The 24,439-nt window shown below is 41.8% G+C and overlaps 1 protein-coding gene across 2 annotated transcripts; it reads right to left on the minus strand.

Moving 5' to 3' along the window:
- Positions 1-1,031: 1,031 nt before the first annotated feature.
- Positions 1,032-24,222, minus strand: RUBCNL (rubicon like autophagy enhancer). Of its 2 annotated transcripts, none has more exons than XM_082060313.1 (16): positions 24,093-24,222; positions 23,382-23,495; positions 21,224-21,332; positions 18,361-19,029; positions 13,642-13,727; positions 10,302-10,509; positions 9,363-9,467; positions 8,146-8,188; positions 7,648-7,780; positions 7,047-7,192; positions 6,195-6,259; positions 4,898-5,136; positions 4,084-4,145; positions 2,640-2,793; positions 2,447-2,537; positions 1,032-1,487 (listed from the first exon to the last, which is right to left on the minus strand). In XM_082060313.1, the coding sequence occupies exons 2-16, from the start codon at positions 23,451-23,453 to the stop codon at positions 1,375-1,377; spliced, it is 2,295 nt and encodes a 764-aa protein (XP_081916439.1). In that variant the 5' UTR covers positions 23,454-23,495; positions 24,093-24,222; the 3' UTR covers positions 1,032-1,374. The 2 variants fall into 2 exon arrangements, with proteins under 2 accessions (XP_081916439.1, XP_081916438.1); XM_082060312.1 differs by lacking the exon at positions 24,093-24,222 and adding an exon at positions 23,740-23,976.
- Between the last annotated feature and the right edge of the window lie 217 nt (positions 24,223-24,439).

Genomic DNA, 24,439 nt, shown 5'->3' on the forward strand with positions numbered 1-24,439 from the left:
CACAGAAAAAATAGCTAAGTGGAAGAGATAGTGAACTTACTAGTACTGTGAGCATTAGCACAGAGGTGAACTTACACAGAACCTGGTAAAAGAGAGCTCATCTTTTCCTTGCTAAAAGCTGGAGCTAGCAGGCAGCAAGAACAAAAAAAAAAAAAAGGCACACAATGAGAAAAGCAAATTCAAAATATTAGGAGCTCCCCATTGGAGTGATCAGAACTTTGGTACATCCTTTCAAGTTTTGGGGCTTTGCTGTTCATTTTTTCCTCATAGGTGGCACCAGAGAAGATAATCCCCTGCAACTCATGGAAGAGACCCCAACTGGAGCACATGGATATTTCTAACGGAACCACATCTCCTAGAGAGTCCATGCAGGTTTACCTGCATTTAACCAGTAGGTTTACCTTGAGGGACTGCAGCCCATAGGAAGGACCCACAGCGGAGCAGGGGAACAGCATGAAGAGGACAGAGCAGCAGAGAGGAGCTGCTATGGACCAACCACAATCCCCATCTCCCAGCCCCCTGCACGACGTGGGGCAAAGGAGAAGGTTGGGAATGAAAAAGCGAAGTTGAGCCTGGGAAAAAGGGTGGGTGAGGTAGGGGAAAGTTGTTTTACTTTTTGTCTTTGATTCTCACAACCCTGCTCAATTTCTAATTGGCAAAAAAATTCATTTTCCCCAATTTGAGTCTGGTTTGCCCATAACAGTAGTTAGTAAATTATCTCACTGCCTTTGCCTTGACTTATGAGCTCTTTTGTCTTATTTTCTCCCCTTGTCCTGTTGAGGAGAGGGAGTGAGAGAGCATCTGCATGGGCATCTAGCAGCAGGGCAAGGTCAAGCCCCTACAAGTTGTTGCATGCATCTGTTCAAAAGAAACTTAAAATTCACTGGTTCACATTAAGTATTTGCCAGAATAGAATTTCAGATCAGCATCTGCCTAAAGATTGTAGACAAGCTTTTTCTATTGTAGAACTTTTGAGAGAATGATTTTGTACTTCACCACTTTTTCCAGTTTCCAAAATCCAACACAGGTAATGATTTCCAACACTCATTTACTCTCTATGCATTATTTGCAGAATTACAGAGAAGAATAATTTTTATATGGAAAAATATAACATTAAAAATCTTACATACAAGGACAAAACATAGCAGAATTATCATCCAGTCTTTCTGTCACCAGTTAAGATCAAACGCCTTCAGGGTAACTTCTCAATGATGATACTGAAGTTTTCCTTTTTTTTAATTCCTTAACCCCCCATAAAGGAGACACAAATTAAAAATAGTAATGTCTAAAACAACATTATTTAATTCTTAGTCAGGCACCTGAAGATTTGGGTTTTGAGCATCTTCTGAAATTAACAGCCAGAGGAATCCAGTTTCATGGAGCCACCAGTGACGGAGTTTCTGAAAACGTCTTCCGAGCTGCAATCCGCAGACATTTGGGGCAGCCTCCAGACTTGAAGCATGCTTTGTGAAAGCATGCTTTGCACTCTGTTTACACATATGAGCATTTAAACATTCAGGAAAATTAAAAAAAAAAAAAAAATATTAATCAATAGCTGTGTTCCTTGAAGGATGTTCTGTCTAGTTCACCCAAATATAAAAGTAAATGGAAGCAGTGCAAGGCTGGGACAACAACTACCACTGTAATAACTACAATTAAACATTTTTGTAAGATTTACTGGATTTACAATGAATGGTGAAGGGACGTGAACACAAGACCTATGGGGAGAGGCTGAGGGAGCTGGGGTTGTTTAGTCTGGAGAAGAGGAGGCTTAGAGGTGACCTCATCACTCTCTATAACTACCTGAAGGGAAGTTATAGCCAGGCGGGGATTGGTCTCTTCTCCCAGGCAGTTAGCAATAGGACAAGGGGGCATGGGCTTAAACTCTGCCAGGGGAAATTTAGGCTGGAAATTAGAAAGAAATTCTTTACAGAGAGAGTGGTCAGGCATTGGAATGGCCTGCCCAGGGAGGTGGTGGACTCACCGTCCCTGGAGGTTTTTAAACTGAGATTGGACATGGCACTTAGTGCCATGATCTAGTAAATGGACTGGAGATGGACCAAGGGTTGGACTTGATGATCTCTGAGGTCTTTTCCAACCCAGTCAATTCTGTGATTCTGTCAGCAAGATGTGATGTACCAGCAGTATAGCATTGTCCCAGGTTCTCTCATGGGTAGACCCCAAAAATAGCCTCCCCCTGCAGCCATAATTATGTTCAGACAATTCCCTGGGTTTGCTCTCTGAATTCACTGATGCAAAACAGCTGCCACGGGCTGGTTTTTCAAAGATACACACTGTCCATGGTTTTCAAATACACATGCAGATTTTAAAATATACACGCTTTCAGTGAAGTAAGTTCTCAATGTTTTCCTAAAATAAGTCTGAACAGTTTTACACACCACATCCACACAATAAAGAATGAAAAAATGTTTGGTCTGGAACGTACCTGTGCACCGTTTGCATTTGGCAATCTGATACGGAAAGAGCAGATCTGCGCTCTGACAGAATTCACAGATAAACCCCTTCGCTTGACAGAGCTGCAAGGATAGCAAAAAGTAGATTTATTTTTAATCTAAGAAAAAAGTTATTTGGGAATGTCAGCAGGGATATTCCCCACACCAACAGCTGCTTTTCCTTACCTCACAACCATCCACATGGGAGGTGGAGCACTTCAGGATGTCTTTAAGAAGGGGCAGTAACTGCCCTCGTTTGATTTTCACCAGATCATCCAGCGAGAAGAGATGCAGCTCCTCTGTCAGATGGCTGGGGACCTGTTCATATTCTTTCAGTACACTGCAAAGAGAAAGAAAAACCAAATCAAGTTACAAAAATAAAGTATATTTGAAGAATAAGCCTCTTTCACTCCTCCAGTTACTCAGGGATCATATGAGACAAGCTCATGCAAAATCCTACCTCCCTTCCCAGTTTGAAATCACATTAACAAAAACTGTTGGAGGGTCTGGGATTTAGAATAAAATGTCAACTTCAAATGTGCATTCCCTGGGCACTGAAGTTGCCATGCAGAGTTATCCCAGCAATTCTTAAATAATGTGTAAAGGGCTCTCTCCCACCCCAGAAACAGCAGGTAAAATCCCATATGGTAACTAACGGAATTAAGCTGTTTGGTTGTGTGTTTGTTTGAGGTTTTGTTGTTGTTACTGTGGGCTTTTTGGTTTTGTTTTGTTTTGCTTTGTTTTTCAAAGAGAACTTTGAGAGTTTTTATCCTGCATAGGTCATTATTGGGTGAAACTATGCTTGTACTGAGTGAGCGAACACTGAAAATACAGCTACTACTTTTAAAATGTCACTGATGTAGAACGTACGGTGAGGATCCTAATGCTTATTTCTATAATGGAATCACAGGTGGTGGTCCAGAAGAAAGACATTAAAATATGTTTCTATTTAATTTTGGTGAGTAACTTATAACTGATACGCAACAGAGGTCCATGTCAAAGAGAGAATAGAACCTATTTTTAAAGCTTATTTTGCTTCTGTCAGTTTTTAAAAGGGTCAGCAATTCTGCTGTAAAGGTTTTATCATTTACATGTTTACCTGTTAGTTATGCCCATACTTTGGGAAGGTCAATACAAAAACATTTAATTTGCAGCAACTAGCAAGGTCGTGTTTTCGTATTTCTCACTTTTGGTTACCACTTTCAAATGAATATATTTATAAAATAAACCAAACTGAACATTATGACAGATTTTTGGAAAAAATCTTTAAATCCTCAAGGAACACATTTGGGTTTTTTTTTTAAAGACAAATCATCTTAGAGATATATATAAGTGTCTTTCACCTTTTAAGGTTGAGTGAGAATCTAAGACAGAGTAGGAATTATACACCTAATAAAAATCATTCAACATTTAAAACCAACTGTCTGTTACAAGAAACAGTTACCACACAAAACCTCTGCTTCACTTCACATTTGCAGTGCAACAGAAGGAAGTTGTGTTATCAGAAGTTTCTCTAATGATCATATTAACTGATTTAAAACTGCACCCAAATGTCTCAGAGAAGGTGTCTCCATAAGCACCTTAGGTACATTTTAATAAGCTATTTTGCATGTACAATCATGGGTCATACCTTTCACCAAACCTGCAGGTTTTCAAAAGCTTTTTTAAATGAAAAAGCTGTTCTCGTGCCTCCTATAAGATAAAGGGGGAAAAAAAGGAAAATCAATTGCATTTATATATTTATAAGTGAGGAAGACCACTATATGAGTCAGCAGCCCTAGTCAGTACATCAAGCCACAGCTAAAAATCAGAACTTAACAGTCAGCACTGAATTAACCAAATGGATTTTCCAAGGCACGAAAGGGCAAGGAAGGCAAAGGCTACTTTAATTCACTGACAAGGGAAGAAATTCCTAACACTACAAATGGTTCCATGTCAGCCCACTGAGATGCTAGACCCACACCTGAGTAAGAACAGATAAGTGTTTCCTCAGCCAAGAAGGGAGCACATGGCAGAGAACTCTTCCCCAAGCTGTAGGAGGTGAAGCCCTTAATGAGCCAAAGGTGTTTTGTCTAATGGCCCACAAAATCAAGGAGTCATGCAAAACTTCCAGATCTTTCCAACAGCTAATTGCCAAGCAGAGATAAATATTTATTGCAAGAGCCAAGCTGCAGCTCCGCCCCCCCAAACTAAAACTGTAAACCAATAAGGAAACGCCTCCCAAAGACAAGTGGGGAAATGAGACCTCTGTCATAGGCTGGAAACTTCTCCCTTCTCCTTCATCTGAGGGCAGACAAGTCTTAGAAGCAGTGATGGGACAAGTCTAAGTGTGGAGAAACCAACTTTGCCCGCTTCCCACATACACACACAAGGACAACCTGCCCTAAGGAGTTCTTCCCAAGTCTCAGATCCATAAATTCACAATAAAAAAAGGCCACACTTACCCTCACCCTGTCCATTTCTTTGCTTTTTGTATAGAGGGATTTGTTAATACACGACACGTTGAAAAGTGGTTGATGCCATATGCTGTCTAGTAGGTGTTTGGAGAAGTTGCATACGTAGTATTTTTTGAAGTCCCACTTCAGAAGTATTCGGGCAGGAATGGAAGACTGGGCATAGCTGTGGCAGCACTCACAAAAGTATTTCCCCAGGTAGTCACAATAGCGAAGTCTCCTGATGTATTCTGCAGATAGATAGCAAGGAAATTGTTAATATTTCTAATACTAATTGGACATACCTCTTGTCTGTATGCCTGTTATGTCTAAACTCAGATCGACCGGAGTGAGTGATTTCATTTATATTTTTCAACTAGGGGATTTTACTACTATGGTAAACACATGCACAAGGTTTGCATTTTACATTAGAAGAGAAAGCTTTCCTCACTTGTCAAACTGAACTGATTATATTTATTACCATGAGATCTCAGAGAAACCGCTGCATCTACACCAGTGAAAAAGAGAGACAAGATAAAACACACAACAAAACACTGCCACAAAATGGAATGACAAGCTGATCTTGGAGCCATATTAGCATAATACTTTTTCATAAAGAGGTTCATGTTTTGTTTGCCAGCTATCTCAGCGTCTCAGGCTCGCTCGAGTTAATGTGCCATCACAGATTGTTGATAAGTCACAGGCCATGGCAAACACTGCTCTTTTGTGAGTAGACCCAGAACAAGTCTTGAAAGCCACTTCAGAGGTTTCTTAGGTAAGGTCTGGTCATCAGACCTGCGAGTCGTCATGCATTCAAGCAGTTGTCACAAAGTATCAAAAATAAAACACAAGCAGGATTTTGTTATCAAGATTTAAAGAAAAAAAATACATACCATGAGCTTGCATAAAGCTTCCATAAAGTCTCTCAAAAGATACTTTTGGAAATGTGTAAATTGTCACAAACTAAAAATTATTGAAATAAACCATTGGAGATGTAAAACCAGCACCTTCTAGCCTGGAAGTTTGATTGTTTAACAGCTTTCCCTGTTCTGTTGTTGACTACCATGAATGTTTACTGTGTATGAGAAGGACATCTATCAAGTATTGTATTCTGCCTGCAAGGAGAAATTCCAGGCAGTGGTAAGATCCCACTGCCTGTTTTACTGTCGCTGGCACATCCAACAATGAGATTTTGCTTCCAGCTCAAATAATTTTACAATTGTGGTACATCTATATTGATGAAGATTATAGCCTGATTACTAGTAATGGATTTATTAGTTTTTTTTTTTTCCCTTTTGGTAATACTTACTGCTTTCTATCGGGGTTCCACAGCCAACACATGTAAAGTTTTGGGCAGCCACCACTGCATCTCTCCTGCATACAGAAGCAAATAGTTATACCTTGCAGCATGCAAAACACAGTTTAATTAAAATTCTCCCAGAGTGCAAGAGAGCTACACTGGCACCAGTGAAAATGTCCAAATTAAGAGCTGACTCCTGCTCTGCCCCATGAAGAAGGGCATTCTGCAGGGACATGCAGATGATTATTGTAGTGGGAGTCTCTAAGCTATTCTGTGGAGAATACACTATCAGCTACTGCTTCTAAATATGACTTCCGCAAGAAGTAAATTATTTTCCACTTCTTAAGGTGGCATTAATATCAACTGCAAAAGCAACTGGACCTGCAGCAACTGGGGGAATTAGCTGGTTTGCCTACTGTGTGCATTTAACAGCCCTTTATGCAGAGTGAGACAGTAGTTTCCCCAAATATAACCTGTTTTCTCCCCATTTCCTGAAAACCTACCACCCATGAAACATCAGCAGGGAAGTGGGAAAACTCTTAAGAATATTCTCCAGGCAGCCTCACAAAATTAAATTTTTAGGAGTCCAGTTAAGTACACTGCAACCATAACACCAAACAGCATGTGTGTTATCACACATAAAAGTGCACATGCCACATTAATCAGGATGTGCCGGAGAGAAAAAGATGCCATCTGTTTTCTAGCGAAGCTGGTGACAGACACTGCAGAAGGCTGCACCATGCACTAGCTCTCAACCTTAATTTCTGTTTAATCACCCAGGCTCCTTCCATCAACTTCAGCAGGTTTTAGACAAATCCCCACACTGTACTAAGCAACAGTGCTCAGATCCCTTAGACTTACTTGACTGAAGGGTGAATATTAAATATAATCTGTGATCTTGGTGGAGCCCAGCCAGAAGATCCTCTTAATTTGGAAATGATCTTTATTTCTTCAGCCAGATTCAAACTGGACTCAAGCTCTCTGGGAATCTCTTCTTTCAGCACAGACTATTGGGAAAGACAAACTTATGAGGATGAACAGCCCATCAGCTGGATGTAAGTAAATGCTATGAAACATCTCCCTCTATACTAAGGATTTTAAAGTTCAGCTTTCACCTGCATGTAGGCACCCTTGAGTTAATCTCCCCCATATTAGTCCCAGAAGAAAGTGAATCCTGATTGTTCACAACTGCACATCTCAAATGTCCTGAAAATTGCTAAAGAGAAAATAAATTTTCTATAAATTTATCTAACATGAAATACTAAACTCTAACTACTTGTCTGTATTTTGTTTTTGTTTGGTTTTTGGTTGGCTGTTTTTTTGGGGATTTGTTTGGTTTTTGTTTGTTTTGCTTTGTTTTAAATGCAGCTTCCCCTTTTCCCTAACAGTGAAGCAGCTGCAGTGAGACAATGGTTATTTGGGGAGCTGAATAAAGAGCCCGCTGTTTTCGGCTCAGACTCACTCTCTGCTTAGATAAGCTCCGGCAACCAGACAGTTGAACTGCAGAGTCTGTCTGCAACCAGTGTTTTCTGAAAGCTCGGCACAACTCCTGCGCTGTTGCTTCAGCAGAATTGCTGCCTGGTTCAAACGATGATCTGAAAGTTAAGCAATACAGACAGTGAAAGACAGCAGCATGTCATCAGCAGCTCTGCTGCCTTTTCTGCATCCCTGAAAAGTTTTCTCCCATCATTTAATTCCTATCATCCTCTTGCTTTGATACACCCAGGCCCTCGGAGAGCCACAGCCACCACCCTCCAGCAAGACTCCGGGAGCAGAGAAATGCTCTGCTAAGCCAAGCACCAACATTTGCTGTCAAGCAGCATTCCTTCCCCTTCTTTGGGAGGGCCAAATTCACCACTCCCACACCTTTCTCCGCCCCAGCCAAAAGAGTCACTGGAAAGCTGGTCCAGCAAAAAAGGCAGCACCACCGGGCTATTACAGTAAAGATGCAGAACATTACCTTTCATCTGGGGTGACAGACAGATTTTCAAGGTCTTCAAGTTCTGCGGTAAAGAAGAAAATTTTATCAAGCCATCTAATAAACAAAGCTTCTGTTACTCAGCACTGTTTTAAATCTACCTCCTGTGTTACTACAGTGTCAGTTTCAAATATATTCATCTTTACAACACCCTTTCTGGATGTGGGAAACAACCTCAGCCCTGGTTATAAAACAGGCATAAGGAATCTTATCTCCTCAGCAGATCTGGCATCCGCTGATTAGGAGTACTCCCTAACAGCTGTGCATCCACATCGGCCTCCCTGCAAGAGCAGGAGAATCCGTAAGGAGAGACTCAGCGCCTGCTAGTCCAGCTGCAGACAGAAGGCAACAGACATAAAGTGCACGTGAATTTTTTTGGACGCTGACGGATATTTGGAGACACAGGTCACAAACACGCCAGCTAACGTTATAAACAAGTAACGGGTGAGATGAACAGAATTAAAGCACACACTTCCTCATTATGTTTATATAGGCAAACTGTGTTTCTGCAGACCAGGTGTTCACATTGGTAGCATCAGTTTTGGCCATGCATGTTGTTCTCAAAACAAATGTTTCGCCCTTCATAGGTGTCAAAATAGTTTTTGCTTGGAGAAATGCAGGTTTGGGAGCTAGTGCTTCATTCTTAGGTTAGGGAAAGAGGAGGTGAAAAAATAAGCCAGTCTCTAAAACCAAAGGGACTATTAAAAAAAGCATTTGTTAACAGGAAAAAATAAGACAGAGGTTAAATGTTGTTTGGGCTACTTTTAAGGGCTTCTATTTCTGTATATGTGAAAAACAGAAGTTAACAAAAGAAACTCAGGTTGTCCTGAAGAGAAGCAGAGCACTGGTGACTGTAAGGGGACAGGCACTTTATGCTCTAGTCCTGAAGCAGAGGGAGATTTGCCTAAAACCTATTCAATCTCTTTAATTAAGAAATTATCATGTCCTAAATTCTGAGGCTGAGTTTGTGCCAGGTCCTTCAGACCAGCAACGATATTCTTTTGTAGAAAGGAAATCCTGCATCAGTCTGGTATTTCTGCATGTTTTCTAATAAAGAGTCACACATACATCATTCTTTCCATTTTCTCATGTTATTTCTCCTGCAATAACATCTACTAAGTCAATTGATTTTCCAAATAATGCAATAGATTCAGCTAAACAATGGAGCTATTTCTGCAGTTAGAATTTTAAAGTCTTACCAATAATTACGTATTCATCCTCTGAATCACTGTTGCAATGAAATCTGGTAACCTCATGATGTGACGGTAGATGCACTGGGGAGCTGACAGGCAGCACAGCACAGCCTGTCCAGGACAAAGACAACACCAGTTCAACTTCCCCAGCATTTATAGAGTAGCTGCAATTACGTTTATATTTGTCTTTGCTTACCAAAACTTTAGCACACAGCCTTGTATTTACAGAGCAATTTTTATTTTTATTCATGCACATAGAAAGCCAATTCTTGGGAGTCTGTCATACAATATGTCCCTCAGTTTCTTAGGAAGAAGGTTCTAGAGACTAAACTAAAAGCTTTCATATTATCAGTGGCCTCTCCCCTTCTCATGTGCAAGCACACCATTCATTTTCCCCCTGAAGTTACGTCACTTAGACTTCAGACTTAAGTTCTGTCACTAAGATCCGTATTACTCAAGAGGCTAAAATCTACTTAAAAATGCATGTGCTGACTCAAGCATTATAGTGCCAGGAGTATTTATTATCTTGCCTCAAACTGTATGTGAATGAATGCTCTGGGCAGTTTCACTCACACCAATCGTGTGGCCTGTGTACAAGTAAGCACAAAAGGAAATAAAGGATTTAAGCACAGAGAAAACTCTTCAACTACAGGGACAGAAGAGCTGTGCTTGGCATATGGCACTTCAGCCTTACATTTTTTATGTTAAAAAAAAAAAAAAAAAGTAATAACTAAAATACAGATGTGAGCATTCAAAAGGAAGAATTTGACTCACAGGGAAAACACTGGTGTCATAATGACCCTCAGGGAACACAGCTCTCAACAGACTTGAAGGTAACAGAGGATTCGGTTCCAAGCAATGCCTAAATTCATTTAGTGTTTTCTTGCACAAAAAGAAATGGCAAAAACTGCCAGACAAGGTTGCATTACAGACTGAGTAACTTGCCTTCATAACCACTGTCTGAAGAGGCAACAGAAGAATCAGACTTCTTCACTCCAGGGTACGAAGGCAACTCCAAATCAGTGTGATAGCTGCCATCTGATTCATTTCTTTCCTCCACACCCCAGGACTCCGCTTGTTGGCTTAGGATATTACATTTCATTTTTTCTAGCGATGCTATGATCATATCTGCAACAAAAAAGTGCGCGTTTTCCTGGACACAAAATTGGAATGCTCATTAGTACACAGCATATTTGATATTTACTTAAGATTGAGTGAAATACATACTTTTTCCCCGTACTTTTTCGACTCAAAAAACAAAAATGTAAGGCTATCTCACCTTTCATTTAAACATCAAAAAAAACACCCCAAGGGCAATTCAGAGACAACATGCAAAAGGCAACTACCCAGATAATTGTCTCACCCCTGATTTAAACATGCAATTTACTTTTATCTTACCCAGCTATTAGATAAAAATAAACTTGATTACTTGCCTAACTGATGAATATGTATGCATTTTAGGGACATAGTCTTCTAGTTACATTGCATGATCTAGTATGAGAGTGTGAATCCATGTAACCCATTTAATAGGATTTAATTTCAAGTCAGTGTGTACAAGCAGTTTTGCACACATGCTAACTTGGATGGGGCTAAAACTGGCAAGTTTTGAAGGGACTGTAGATCTTCAGGTGGTGGGTGGTACAGAAGCTAGTAAAATGCTTTCATGTGTTAAGAAATAAGGCAGTGAAGTAGGGACTATACCGTGAGATACCTTACAAGCTCAACTCAAGGCTGTACAGAAAGTCTGTGATGAGAGTAAGTGGGAACTTGGCTCCCCTGGGGTTCACAGTGCCTTAAATAAAATGGAGCCATTCCAAAGCATTCCCCAGCCAGACAACCCCTCCCCAGGGTGTCCCTTATCTGCCTGCCTGCCTGGGTCACCCATCCTCTGGGAAAAGGCAATTTGTGAAGTCACCTCTGGCAACACTAATTCATCCAGACAGACCCAGGAGTCCCTGCCCCAATGTCACTGCTGTATCCTTTGTTTCCTCTGGTCTAACAGAGAATCTGACCAGCCCCATCTGTGCTACTGCTGCTGGCCTGGGCACAGCTCAGCCAGGGCTCAGCTCAGAAGTGGATGCATCATGGAGAGCCAGGTACACTCAGGTGCATGGATGGGAACCCAGAGATGCCCAGGATACTCTTGACCTCTCCCCTCAACTGCCTGTGTTTGCATCATGCAAAGCTAAACCTCCATCTAAAAAACCACAGCAGTACCTAAGGCTAGAGATTCTGAGTGCAGAATAATTAAAAGATTTTTATAAAAGTGGCTTATGGTCAGAAAATTGTACCACCCAACATCAATATTCATGACATCCCCTACAACCTCTTTGGGAAGCACGTAGACATCAGTGTTTTGAAACAGCTAAATCTTAAGAAGCATTACAGACATCCCTGCTTTCTTATTGTCCACAGCAAAATGCATTTATAAGATATTAATCTCAACATTAGAGAGAGCCCACAAGTCCTCATGGGTGCTTGAAGAGACTTTCATCTTTTCCCTAACAGTGATTAATACCACTTGCTTGGTGCACAGTTTCTCCAGAGACAATTTCCAGTGAAAGTCAGGACACACCATTAGCAAAGGAAATAATTACACAGCCTTTTCCCTTTTGGGAGATAAAGACTTTTCCTACTTTGAAGACTCAAAAAGCCTGTGTGGCACTGGTTAACCCCACGTTAGTGGCAGTGCACAGCACATCAGTGTGTCCTGCTGACAAAAGCAATGAGTGTATCTGAGACAGCTGCGTTGCAGAAAGATGGAACAGGAGACAGGCACTCCTGTACTCAGCATGACTACCAGCTTTCAGCTCTGCCACCAGCTAGGTCCTTCACCCTAGGAAGCGGTACCAACTCAGCTGTGACACACCAGCCTTCTCATTTCTCTTCCCTCCCACTTGCATCAGCGCAAAGTCCCTCCAGATCTTCTGGCCCATCTCCTTACTGGCCCATGACTACAACTCTCAGATTTGCTGACACTACATGTACAGTAGTTTTCAGCCTCCTAAGTTTCAAAGGTATTATTTCACAACCTAGAAGTGGTGGGTTTTTTTGTGTGGTTTTCATGTTTTGGTTTGGTTTAAGGCAACCTCACTTATAACGGACTAAACTCTTAATATCTTTTAAATTGTAACCACATCAGCCCCCACTCATCTGTACTGGAGAGATAGGTGATGCAATCTTGCCTCACTCAATAGTTCTCAGACTGTGGTTTCTAACCCAGATACTACTCACTGGTCTCCTGGTGACTGAAAGCAAATTACTTTGGTTTTGGTTCCCAAATTACAGACTGAGAAACATCATCTCCTTTACAAAACACCTTTCACAAAAGGCAACATGAAAAGCCAGTTCACAAGTTCCTTGGTTTTGATGTGTGATCTATTGGGTGGGTTTTGTCCTTGTTTTAAATGCACCTTAGGGATGCTGAGAGCTTCAAATCAAATGTAGAACTTGCCACTCCAGTGCTTTGCACAAAGGTGATTGCCTCTTGGGCCCAGGACATGGGACCACAAGCACATCCACATGCCAGCAAAAAAATCTCTTTTTCTAGGCACATTTTTAAAGCTCTTTTGTATTACATCCTCCTCATTGCAACAACTAATTATGAGATTAACCCGTCTTTTCCAGTTGTTAAAAAAGATTAACATTTAGCACAAAGAGTTATGTGTGACAGGATTATCTTCTCATCTTTACCTCTATTTATAAGTTCAAATAGGCTGCCTATCTGGCAACACTCCTAAGATCATTTGGGCCCCTTATACAAATTAGAAACCATTAAAAACTGCTTAAATTACTGCAGATGTCACAGTTACTGTGCTGTAAAAGAATTACGTATGAATAACAAGCAATCTCACATGCTCATCATAAGGACACACAAAATACCCCAACCTCTCCCTATCTCCTCATTGTAAAAGCATGAAGTAAATCCCATCCATGTGCATGTAGCTGCAACAAATTTTACGTAATATATTCCAATGTAACTTTAAAGTCATCATAAAAATCTTAAAGTTTTGTCTCAGGGAATGTGTGGGAAAATGACAGAATGAAAAGCAGAAATGTATAGTGTTCTAAAATATTCCCACTATTTTAAAATAATTGAAATATTTTATTAATGGATTAAGAGTAAAAAAAAGGTTCGTAGGTTCACTCACAGTGGGGAGAAAATACAGTATTTAAAAAGACTAGTCCATCTATCAGAAAATTCTGTTATTGAGACTCCTATCATTTGCTTTTGCCACTATCAAAATGGAGAAAATATTATTACAACAGTTAGTGTTGTCCTTACCTTCTCCACATCTTCTGGAAGCATGCAGATGTCCTGCAACGAACGATTCAAGGGTATAGCACTTATGTTCAAAGGAGAAGTAGAACCTGTGGGCATAACAAGAACTTCTATCAGTTATTTCTTTCTCTGCAGCTCCCATGATGTGAGCAGGGTGATTTCCAGAAAGCGAAGCAAACTTTCCTTCCCACAACTGAACACCTTTGGCTTGAATAATCTTGTTAAAGCAGGCCTACGCTTCTCAATATCAGCGCTATACATTCTGTGTTTCTCAATATCAGCACTATACATCCTGTGCACTCCTATAATAGATTAGCATATGCATTAGATTTCTTGAAGACTGACAGAACCTCTCAGAAATGGTATGAATATTCATTTTTGTAATGTACTTCTCAGAAATTGCATGAATATTGATTATTGTAGTGTATATAACAAGTGTGCTTGGTTAGTGTTTCAGTAACGTTAGGGCTGGAGGTTGCGGCAGAAGTTAAGGAGGAGAGAAATGCGAGGAACACATTGGCATTTGAACTACCCTGGCAACCTGAAGCATCAATATCAATTACTAGGGAAACATGGTTTAAATGCCGTGCAGTGACAGCAACACCAGCCCTCTGCCAGATACGACCCACGCTGCTGGGGACAAGAGCCAGAACCGGGGGCTACAGCGATGCTCTGCAGTTTGCATCACAGCCAGTTAACCCTGCTCTCTGCTCATTCACAACACCTGCAAGAAAAAGAAATCTCACTGCTGTCTAGGCATGCAGAGAGATGCATCAGCCTTAGAATATTCCCCAAATCACTGCTGGTAGCATTGGACTGCAGCAAATTTGGAAAAAACCCTCTGTCGTTATGTTTCCATACCTAGAGGAAATCTCCCTCCCGTTTCCAAATGCAACACATACTGCCTGGTAACACGTACAACTGGGGTGGATGCATTACCACAGTACTCCCTGCTTCCCAGAATAGCAGTTTGGTTTTCCTGGCATTTGCTCCTGAGTATGATGAGCATGTGAAACAAAATCCATCTCTTTTTCCTGTTAAGAACTTCTCACTATGCAGAGCACATATCTGGTTTTCTATTGATGTACTGTTTTTTATGATGAACTGTTTTTTATATAAATATATAGTCACAATCTTCTTCCCCAGAGAACTGAAGGTGTGAAATCATGTGCTCACGTTTTGTTTTCAAAGCACTCACAACCACTGCTACAAGAAATTTGCTGGAAGGATGAGGAAAATTATATATAATGTCAGTGGATGTACACACTATTGAGATATGAAAGGAAATGTCTGTTTTTTTTTTTTCTCCCCACACTGAGTGTTTATTTACTACTCCTTCTTTGACCTTATAACCAAGCAATTTCTCTTTTGCACTGTGGTGATGTCTACATCATAAAATAGACCATATATAAATGCTACCAGTACATGTGACATTTAAAGTCATTGAAGATAACTGGGCATAATCAAAGGCTCTTTGTATTTAAAAAAAAATAAAAATTGCTACTCCTGAATTTGTTTACAAGTCACTGAAAGGTTAAAGAGGTCCCACAAAACATTAGAATAATCTATGAAAACTTCTTTTCCAGCTAAGGGCACTGACTCTCAAGCCTAGTTTAGATGCTTTATATTGTCTTATTTACAGAAACCATGTTACGCTTCCCTGAGCAGTGACATCAGGCTGGAAAGTCAATACTGTGTTCAAGCATAGCAAGACAGAAGTAGTGTTTTTGTACAGATTTATTAATACCTCTATTGTGTATACCATGGAGGAAAAATGGAACCACTGTTGATGTGACTTTTCAAAACAGATTTAATCATCTAATTAGGTTATTTTCATACCTATTTGATAATTCACCTTACTGGAGAAGCACTGTGTGTGGAGTACAGGTAAGTGCTAAAGGCTCTACACCTTCATAAAAGCCTACATTCTCATTAGTTCAAAGAGTAATGTTTGTTATCTTAACTAAAAATAATAAACAGAAATAAGGAAATGGGAAAAATATTCCTTTCTCTTTATAAGATGCAAATAATCTTAAATATAATTTTGAAATCTAACAGGAACTTTCTCTTTTGCTTACCTCTTGCATCTCACTTGCAACTTTAAGTGAAAAGAATGTAAAGTGGGAAGGAGCAGAAGGAAGGAGCCCAGCACATCCAGCAACAGGATGCAGCTCTGAGTCTGATGCGAAAAATAATCTGGTTGCCCTTGTGCTCCTGAGCGCTGTTGCCTGGGGGCTGCTGGGGCTGGGGAAAGAGCCCTCAAGAGCCACAGAAGGAAGTGGCCTTGATGCACACAGAGGTTAAAAGCAAGAACAAGCCCTGTGAACTGCCAGTGACACACCAGCCACAACAAAGCCCCCAGAATAAAACAAACTCAGTCACAGGCTCATCATTAATGACAGAGCCTTTTCAGAAGGTTACATGAGGCCACTGGAGAATGGCCCTTGGAAGTATGAAGAAGACCTAACAGGAGTCTCACAGGACTAACAGAAAATCCCACTGAAAAAAAATATCTATTCCAATTTAAATCATCTTATGTCATTTTTTTTTATGCCTTGTGCATCCCTCACCAATTCTCCTGTGAGAAACAAAAGTGAGAAACCTCTGAGAAAGCAATGGAAAGGATGGCAACTCAGGAGATGCTCTTGTGTAATTCTTGACTTCAAATCAGGCATTTTATTTCTTCTTTTTCAGTTTGCCATTTGCTTTTCCTCATCCTCACAGTCCTGCACAATGCAGGGGAGAATGAGACCTCACTTCCCTCACCCCAGGCTACCCAGCAGTGAGTTAAATGGCTGGAAGTAACAAGGAATGATGAAATGCAGAAATCTTTACTTTGTACAGAACAAACCAAAGTCTAATGCAGACAGAGCCCACCACGTTGCACAGTGTCTAAGCTCCTATGAGAAGTATTTGTCAGTAAAATCAATGATGCTGCTTCTTCAGACACCTGGCTGCCATATTCCTCTGTTTGCTTTCTGGAGAGCCAGCAGCGTTACTGACCCAACACAAGCTTGTGACACGTCCTACTCGTGCCAGATCACGTCACACACGATTTATTTGTTCTTACCTACATGCCTCGTGGTCCCTGCTGACACCAAGAGCCTGGGCTGTGTTCTCCAGACCCAGCCACCCAAACCTGTGCGACAGGCTCCAGCTGGCTCCAAGGCCAGGTGTGGCTTCCTTCTCCCTGATGGGCGCCTCTCACACAGGGCCAGCAAAACACCCAGTAGGAAACAACCATAATCGTCGCTACATTAACTGTTGACAACATCCTATCCCAGAGGACAGAGTTACTATTGTTAAAAGCCCCTAGTCCTGCAACAGCACGTGCCTGTTTGAGATATCTCTGCTGACTTGGGGCCTTGGAGGAGCTCTGTGTGAATAGCTAGGGAGGACCAGAGCTTGGATGTAGAGCTCAGAGTGTCACCGCTAGGACTATTATTGACCAAAGGGACAAAAACCCCAGAGTTTCTGCCATTTTTGTTTACAACATAAAGGCAGGCTGAGTGCTCCCTGCTGTTTGCCTTCTTTGCAGTAGAAAATCAGGCCTCAGTTGCACCATCTTTCCAAGGCTCAGTATCTAGTAAGAACAAGGCTTTAGATACTGATAACACCCTTTATAAATAAAAATACTTCATCTTGCTATAGCAAAAGCTGCTCATATCAACGTCAGGTATTAAACATGAGGGGACCTGGCCGGCAGCATCTCATGGAGGCACACGCAGCCCCAAGGCCAGGCCAGCCCCTGGTCAGAAACTGGATGCTATGCAGGTGGAGCTATGTGTCTCCGAGACAGCGGATACACTTGAAAAGGGGAAGAGGAAAAATAGTCCCACTACAGCACAAGCCAATTTAATCATAATGAGAATGGATGTTAAAGCCCTGCCTCCAAAATCCCGGAATCAAAGGACTTCTCCTCCAGCTCACGTCAAACACGAGATGACCTAGGGAGCCCACACAATGAATCACTACCAAGTCCTCAAATCCATGCTATCTGCTTTTGGGAAAAGGGTAACCGTGAAGATAAGACAAAGATGGTGGAAGCCTCATCCCATGCATGTTCTGTATTGCTCACAGCTCAGCAGTTTTTACATTTTAGAATCACAGAATGTCCTGAGTTGTAAGGGAGCCACAACCATCATCAAGTCCAACTCCTGTCCCTGCACAGGACAACCTCACAGTTCACACCATGTGTCTAAGAGTGTTGTCCAGTTGCTTCTTGAACACTGTCAGGTTTGGAGCTGTGACACCTCCCTGAGGAGCCTGTTCCAGTTCTCCACCATCCTATGGGGGAAGAACTTTTTCTAATGTCCAACCTAAGCCTCCCCTGGCACATCTTCCTGTCATTCCCTCGGGTTCTCTCATTGGTCTCTAAAGAGAAGAGTTTGGCCCCTACCATTCCTCCTCCCCTTGTGAGGAAGCTGTAGACTGTGATAACATCTCCTCTTAGTCTCCTCCAGGCTGAACAAACCAAAGGCTGCATATTACAGAAGCATTTCTGCATCATGAGACAGATGACCACTGCAAGCACAAGTGTCTCCCGTTTCACCAAGTCCAACTGTCTGGTTCTCCTTAATTTTTAAGCTATTTGTCCCCTCTCTCCTATTCTGAATGACAGCACTTGCCTAACTTGCAATCACCATAAACAAGGCCCACTTCAATTACAGTTGTCTTTTCTAGCACAGAAATCTTAAAACAAAGGTGGACCTCTAAAGTTACCTGTTCGATTGACTGGCTCTGACTGGGACAGGCCATTGGGAGAACTGCTGTCACTGTTGCTGACAGGCGTAGGCTCCAAAGCATCAGGGTATTTCAACAGATCTGCTGGCTGGCAAACAGTTGAATCAGAAAGAAACCTTGTGAAAGTCAAGTCTTGTTCATGGGATGCATAATGTTCTTTTCCAGAATGCACAACAGCCGAGGTAACAGTGCCTCCGGTTAACGTCACCTGGGTAAAGCAGTCCCGCTTCAGAGGGGACACGTCCGACAGAGTAAAACCATTCAAGGAGGAAGAAGCAGCATCCCCATCTGAGTAACAGGGACAAAAGAAAGTACCCAGTGAAGGTTTAGGGGAATTGCAGTATGTGTTGTCCCAACATGCCCGGTGCCTTGTAAACCGAATGTCTGTTTGCGTACAGGCAGTGTTGTTATGTGCAGAATCGCTGTCACTGTCGTCATGGCTGTCTCCATCACTGCTCTCTTCCCACTGTTCTGTGTCACTGTCCAGGCTCTGAGCTCCCTGCATGGTGGTCTGCTCCAGCACCAAAGACGGCTTCAAACCAGATGCATTTAAAACAGACACGAGAATGTCTTTGATAGCTTCCGCACTGTCTGGGTATGATCCAAAATTTCCAGCATGTCCAATCACCGCTGGCCTCAAGTATTCATCTGTTCAGAAAACAGAAGAAACTGAGAAGTTAGGAAAGAATCCTAAAGAAAAAAATTATTATTTACAACATGAATAAAATGCACAATGTTTTAACATGGGTGAGAAGAAAGGTAAGAACTGAATTCACGCACCACTCTCTGCTGCCTCTTCCTACGAGAAAGCTCTTGCTTTCTGCAGTCAGGAAGCAATTCTGTCATTGATAAGACTAGGTAATAAACAACAGTAAAGTATGTGGCTGCTAGCCAAACACAATTAGCTAGGACTCTGGTGACTGATTGTCAGCATGCTCAAAAACATCATTGTTCTACAAAACTGGACGAGGTACAGTTAGCAGTACAGGTACTGATTCTGTTGCCAGTAAAAGAGAAGGTCATATTATAGCAAGACATATGGAATATCAATACAGCAGGAAGAAAATAAAAACACACTTAGTAATAAAAGGTCACATGCCTACATGTTCAGTCAGGCACTCCTCCTCATGTGGAAAAGGCTAAAGTAACCTTTAGTCCATTATTCATAAGGGTGGCAACATTTACATGAACCCATAAAGAAAATTAGTTCTGTCACAGCGTTCATTATAATGCCTCTGAAGGAATCTAAAGTACTGCCTGCCAAGGTCCTACATGATCTACTGCAAAACTGGAGTTCAATAGAAAATGGAAAAACTGCTTTTAGTGGCAAACATGGTAACATTAGCATGACGTATAAGTGTGCACTGCAACCAGTAGCTATTTGAGAACAAATTGAAGTCCAATACCTTGAACAAAAAGCCTCACAGAAATGCCATCACCCAAGCAATGGAGAGATTAGACACAAAGTCTATGTTCAAGAATAAACTATTGACCACATCATGATAATGAAGTTAGCAACTGTCTTCTTTGAGGAAGATAAGTCAGTTGTAAAATTCTAAGAATAGACACAATCAAGAAGATTCATTTCCAGGGCAAAGAACTCTTAGTTAGGACCACAAAGAATGTTAAACACTGATGGTGAAAAAAACAGCAAGTCTTGCAGACTGCAGACTTTGCCCAGAGGTTGCTCTCCTTGGACATATCTCAAGGAAAAACACTAAACCTCTCCACAAGTCACTCACCCGGAAGCCAGCGTGCACTAAAACTGCATGATAACAAAGATTACTAAGGAAGGTATAAAAACCAAACCAAAAACCCCCATATACTTTGGAAAAGCAAATCTACATAAAGAGCAGTTCTCATCAAGAGAAAGCTGAAAAAAAAAAAAAAAGTATAAGCTCTACTACAAGAGCTGATAGCAATGCTGTCCTAGTAAGGCCAGGTCAAAATGAGCTGAAAAGTTCACTGGTGATTAGCATCAGCCACTTGCCACTTATGAGGACAAAACTCTTGCAGAAACAGCAGCAAAACTGCACATTTTACTGCCTGCACACCTTGCCAACATAGCCAGCCATGGCAGTGTAAGGGCAGGAATGGGAAAATTAAAGTTAGTTGACTTTCAAACAAACATATATTGATCTTTTCAATAAAAGAAAACAATTTTGGTAATCATTGACATTTCAGATGCACAGGAATACCTTAACCTGGGCTGAAAACAGCAACTTGTCTATGCAAGACAAAATGTTTATTGTTTATTCAACTCTTTTGCTTTGCTCTCCTATTGCAAAGCCCATTCTGACAGCCTTTCCACCCCTCTCAACCTTCGTCATCTCCCCCGCTCAGCATCACAGAGCATCTCTAGCACTGATCATACATCCATGCCAACTTACCCTGCCAAATACTTGTTCTTAGTGGCTTGTAAAAGAAGAAAGAACAAGTTTTAAAAATTTAACTCATGTTTCTGCTCTGCCAAGCTTAAAAAAATAATAATAAAAAAAGCCCCACACAACCAAACCAACACACACACACAAAATCTGAAAAACTATTTATTGAATGAACAAGGAGTTAACCTGCCAAGAATCATCTGAATGGTTCAAGCATTTCACTCTTGAGCACTCAAAATGCCAGCTTAACTAAAAAGAAAAAAAAAAAAAAAAAGGAACATACTTTTAAATGGTATAATATACTTTGATGTTGTCTTACCTTCAAAATCAATAAGAAAGGGTCCCTCTCCAACCAGACTATACCTGTTTAGTCCAGACAAACATTGATAGCCTCTCCTAGCACTACAAGCACCAGCAAAGCTCCCCAGAGGGAGACATTTTAGCACCAATTGGCATACCTGAGAGAACGGAGATTTGAGGTGTCAGAGCAAGGCAGCTAATCCTCGCTGAGGGATTTGAAGAACATGCTGAGTCGGTGAAAGCCACCTTTAAGCTTTCGTGGTTTAACTAGAACAAGAACACACAGACAGACAATTTAGTTATAAGACAACAATACCCTGCTAATCATACACCCGGTCTCACAGTCATCCCATTTGGAAGAACACCATGCTAAGGCCTGCTGACAGTCACCTAACCACTGCCTGTATTTCTGGTTGTCTGAAAATCTCCCCAGAAGCACACACCATCTGAAGAGCACTGGCATCTCAACTCTGCATCTTACGTTTCATTCCAGATGGCAAACGACAAAAAGAAACCTCTACAGTAGGAGAATTAAGCAAGTGCATGAGGCACATGCAAGACAAAATGCTGAATCAGATGTTTACATATCTGTCAAAACAACAGCAGGAATGAAGTGGAAAAGAACTCAAAAAAACCACCAATCTGTAGCTGGAAGCATGGGCCTGTTTGCATGTATACAAGCTATGAACTAAATCTACAAGGCCCTGGCTCCACAAGTACTGGTGTTTGATCTCCAGCTGTATTGACTGGGAGCAAGCATGGTCACATAATTCCATCTGCCTAATTAGACTGAACATAGTACATGTGGTTCATGACAGCAATGTGGTTGGCGCAGCACAAAGCGAGAAGCAATACAAATAGATAATACTTGACCTGGCATACAGCCTGCCAGTGTAAGCTGACAAAAATTGTGAATGCGTCTGAACTGACTGAGCAGGTTTATATCAAATCAGCATTTCGCTTCATGCAGTCGAGATGCTTCTGATCTGGTATTTTGAACCCCAAAGTGGATTTACCATGTTGTCAAACCAGCATAGGCTGAACCAGGGCAAGCAGTTTAGCACAGACACCAAGGGGCTAATTCCAACATGGGAATAAGATACACTCAGGACAGCAAAGCAACAAACAGTTCTCCTCCCCAAGCTCACAAATTCCTTGGAAGGTCACACATTTATCTCCCACTCCCTCAAGCATGTCATGGACCTGCAGAGCACACCATGGAAACCAGAGAAATCAAAGGGGTGCCCTTCTCTGACCAGTGCATCACTAAAAGGCACTTAACCAAGGTGTACCTTGTGCCTTCTGTGAGATGATTCCACACTGAAGCATCCCCATACACCTCTCGCCCCCCCCTGCACCCTGTGATCCCATAGAAAGAGAGAGGAGTTAAAAGTTGTGCTGTCCTCTGACACCCTGTCTTGATGTCTATGTTCCCAGCGTGGTCCCGTGGGAGAGGAAGGTGACTCAGAAAGCAGATCTAGCCCAGATACCCTTCAGACTCAAGGAAAGCAGAAGAAATTGAAACCCACAAAGAATTTCCCTTTTAACTGAAGAATAATGTTTCAGGCAAAAAATAGCATGCTGTATTTAAAATATTTAGCATCTGATAATGCTGGTGCTAAGAAAAATACTTTTTTCAGCATCTGATACTGCTTTATTTTTTTCCTCTGCTCTAATTTAGAGAAACTGTTGTGTAGGGAGGCTTTACATATACAACTATCATATTGTCAATATTACTGAATAAAGTAGTTCTTATAGGAATTTGTTTTTATTAATTATGTAGATTTTTTTAAAAAAATAGGTTTTGTAGTATCAGTAATTAACTGGCTCTACCTCTTAGGATGGAAGTATCATAATTACCTGATTATCAGTAAGTGCAAATATTAAGAGTGCTAAATTTTAAGATTGTATCTTCTTTAAAAAACAATGTTCCCATCTCTTAGATCTGATGGTCAGAGAATTCAAATAAAATATTACCATTTACTTTCAACATGTTACAATTTTCATTATATCACAGATTGGGAAATATCTCCTTTAGCATTTAACTATCAAACTAAAAATTAAAGAGAGCACTTATAAGGAAATGTGACAAGAGAGATGCATGAAAAGTATCACAACTTGCTGACATAACCAATAAAAACAGCCTTTCCCCCCCCAATATTGGGATGATATTTCCAAAATTAACTCCGTAATGAAACTGCCAGCGATTAAAAATATTTACCACAACCACTGACAAATAAAAGCTATTTTTTTGAAAAAAGTCCCCCCAGCGAACTAAAACACTGAGCCAACACTTGGGTGCCAGCCTTGCCGTACCTTTTTGGAGCAGGGGGGCTTGAAAACTTCTGTTCCACTGTAGCTGGCGAGAGCTACTGCATGGAGAGACATGATGGGAAAACGTTCATTTTTTTTGTTGCTGTTGTTGAGTACCTGGAAGCAATAAAGAAAGAATTACAATCACCACCGCGGTAACCGCGATTCTCCATGTGTTTTGCAGACTCTAGATTTTAACATTCTGAACTGTTTTCGGTCTTGACCTTGCGTGCTTATGAGCTTAGCGAAAAGCAGAGCTCAGCAACAATGGAAATCTGTTAGAAAGAGCCTTATTTAGAATTAAAAATAAATAAATAAATAAATAAATAAACCGCACAAACAACACAAGGGGGTTGCCTACCACATGCATTAAGAGGAATGTATCGATCTGTAACCCCAAGTTTGCTGTAAAAGGAAGAAGGGCAGCGAAGCCCCCGTGCTCCAGCCCGGTAGCAGAGGCTGCGCTCCCCCCGGTGCCGGGCAGAAGGCACCGGCGATGACCAAAACCCGCCGTTGCCCTCTCAGCACGGCGTTGGAAAGCCGCGTAGCCCTTCCCAGGGAAGCGCTCGTCCGGCCGGACAGCTTTGGAAAGCATTTAACCCGGAGACAGGCACCGAAACATCCCGCCGCCCGAGCACGTCCCACCCCAGCAACGCGCACCAAGCGCCCTGCAAGACACCGGCCTCCCGCTCAGCCCCGGCTGCCCGTCCTCACCTGCGCCCGGCTCCTCCCGCTGGGCCAGCAGCGCTCCTGCCCGCTGGGGAACAACGCAGATCCCGCCACCTCCCGCGCTGCAACGGCAGCAGCCGCCGTCCCTCCCGGTGCGGGGAGCGAAGCTCCGCCCTGGGGCGGGACCTCTCGGGGGCGGGCGGGGCTGCAGGGGGGCGGCAGGGCCGGGCTCGGGGGTGCAGCGATGCGGCTGTTTGATAAGGGTGCCGTGCACGAGTGGGAGAAAACAAAACCCAACAGAACTAAGCCAAACAAATGTAAACATCAACAAAAAACACCGGTGAGGAGCGGCTCAGGACTCTGAGTTTGTCTCGTTTGGAAGGAAAGAGGCT

This window comes from Streptopelia decaocto, assembly GCF_964273445.1.
Source record: "Streptopelia decaocto genome assembly, chromosome: 1".
Taxonomy (NCBI): domain Eukaryota; kingdom Metazoa; phylum Chordata; class Aves; order Columbiformes; family Columbidae; genus Streptopelia; species Streptopelia decaocto.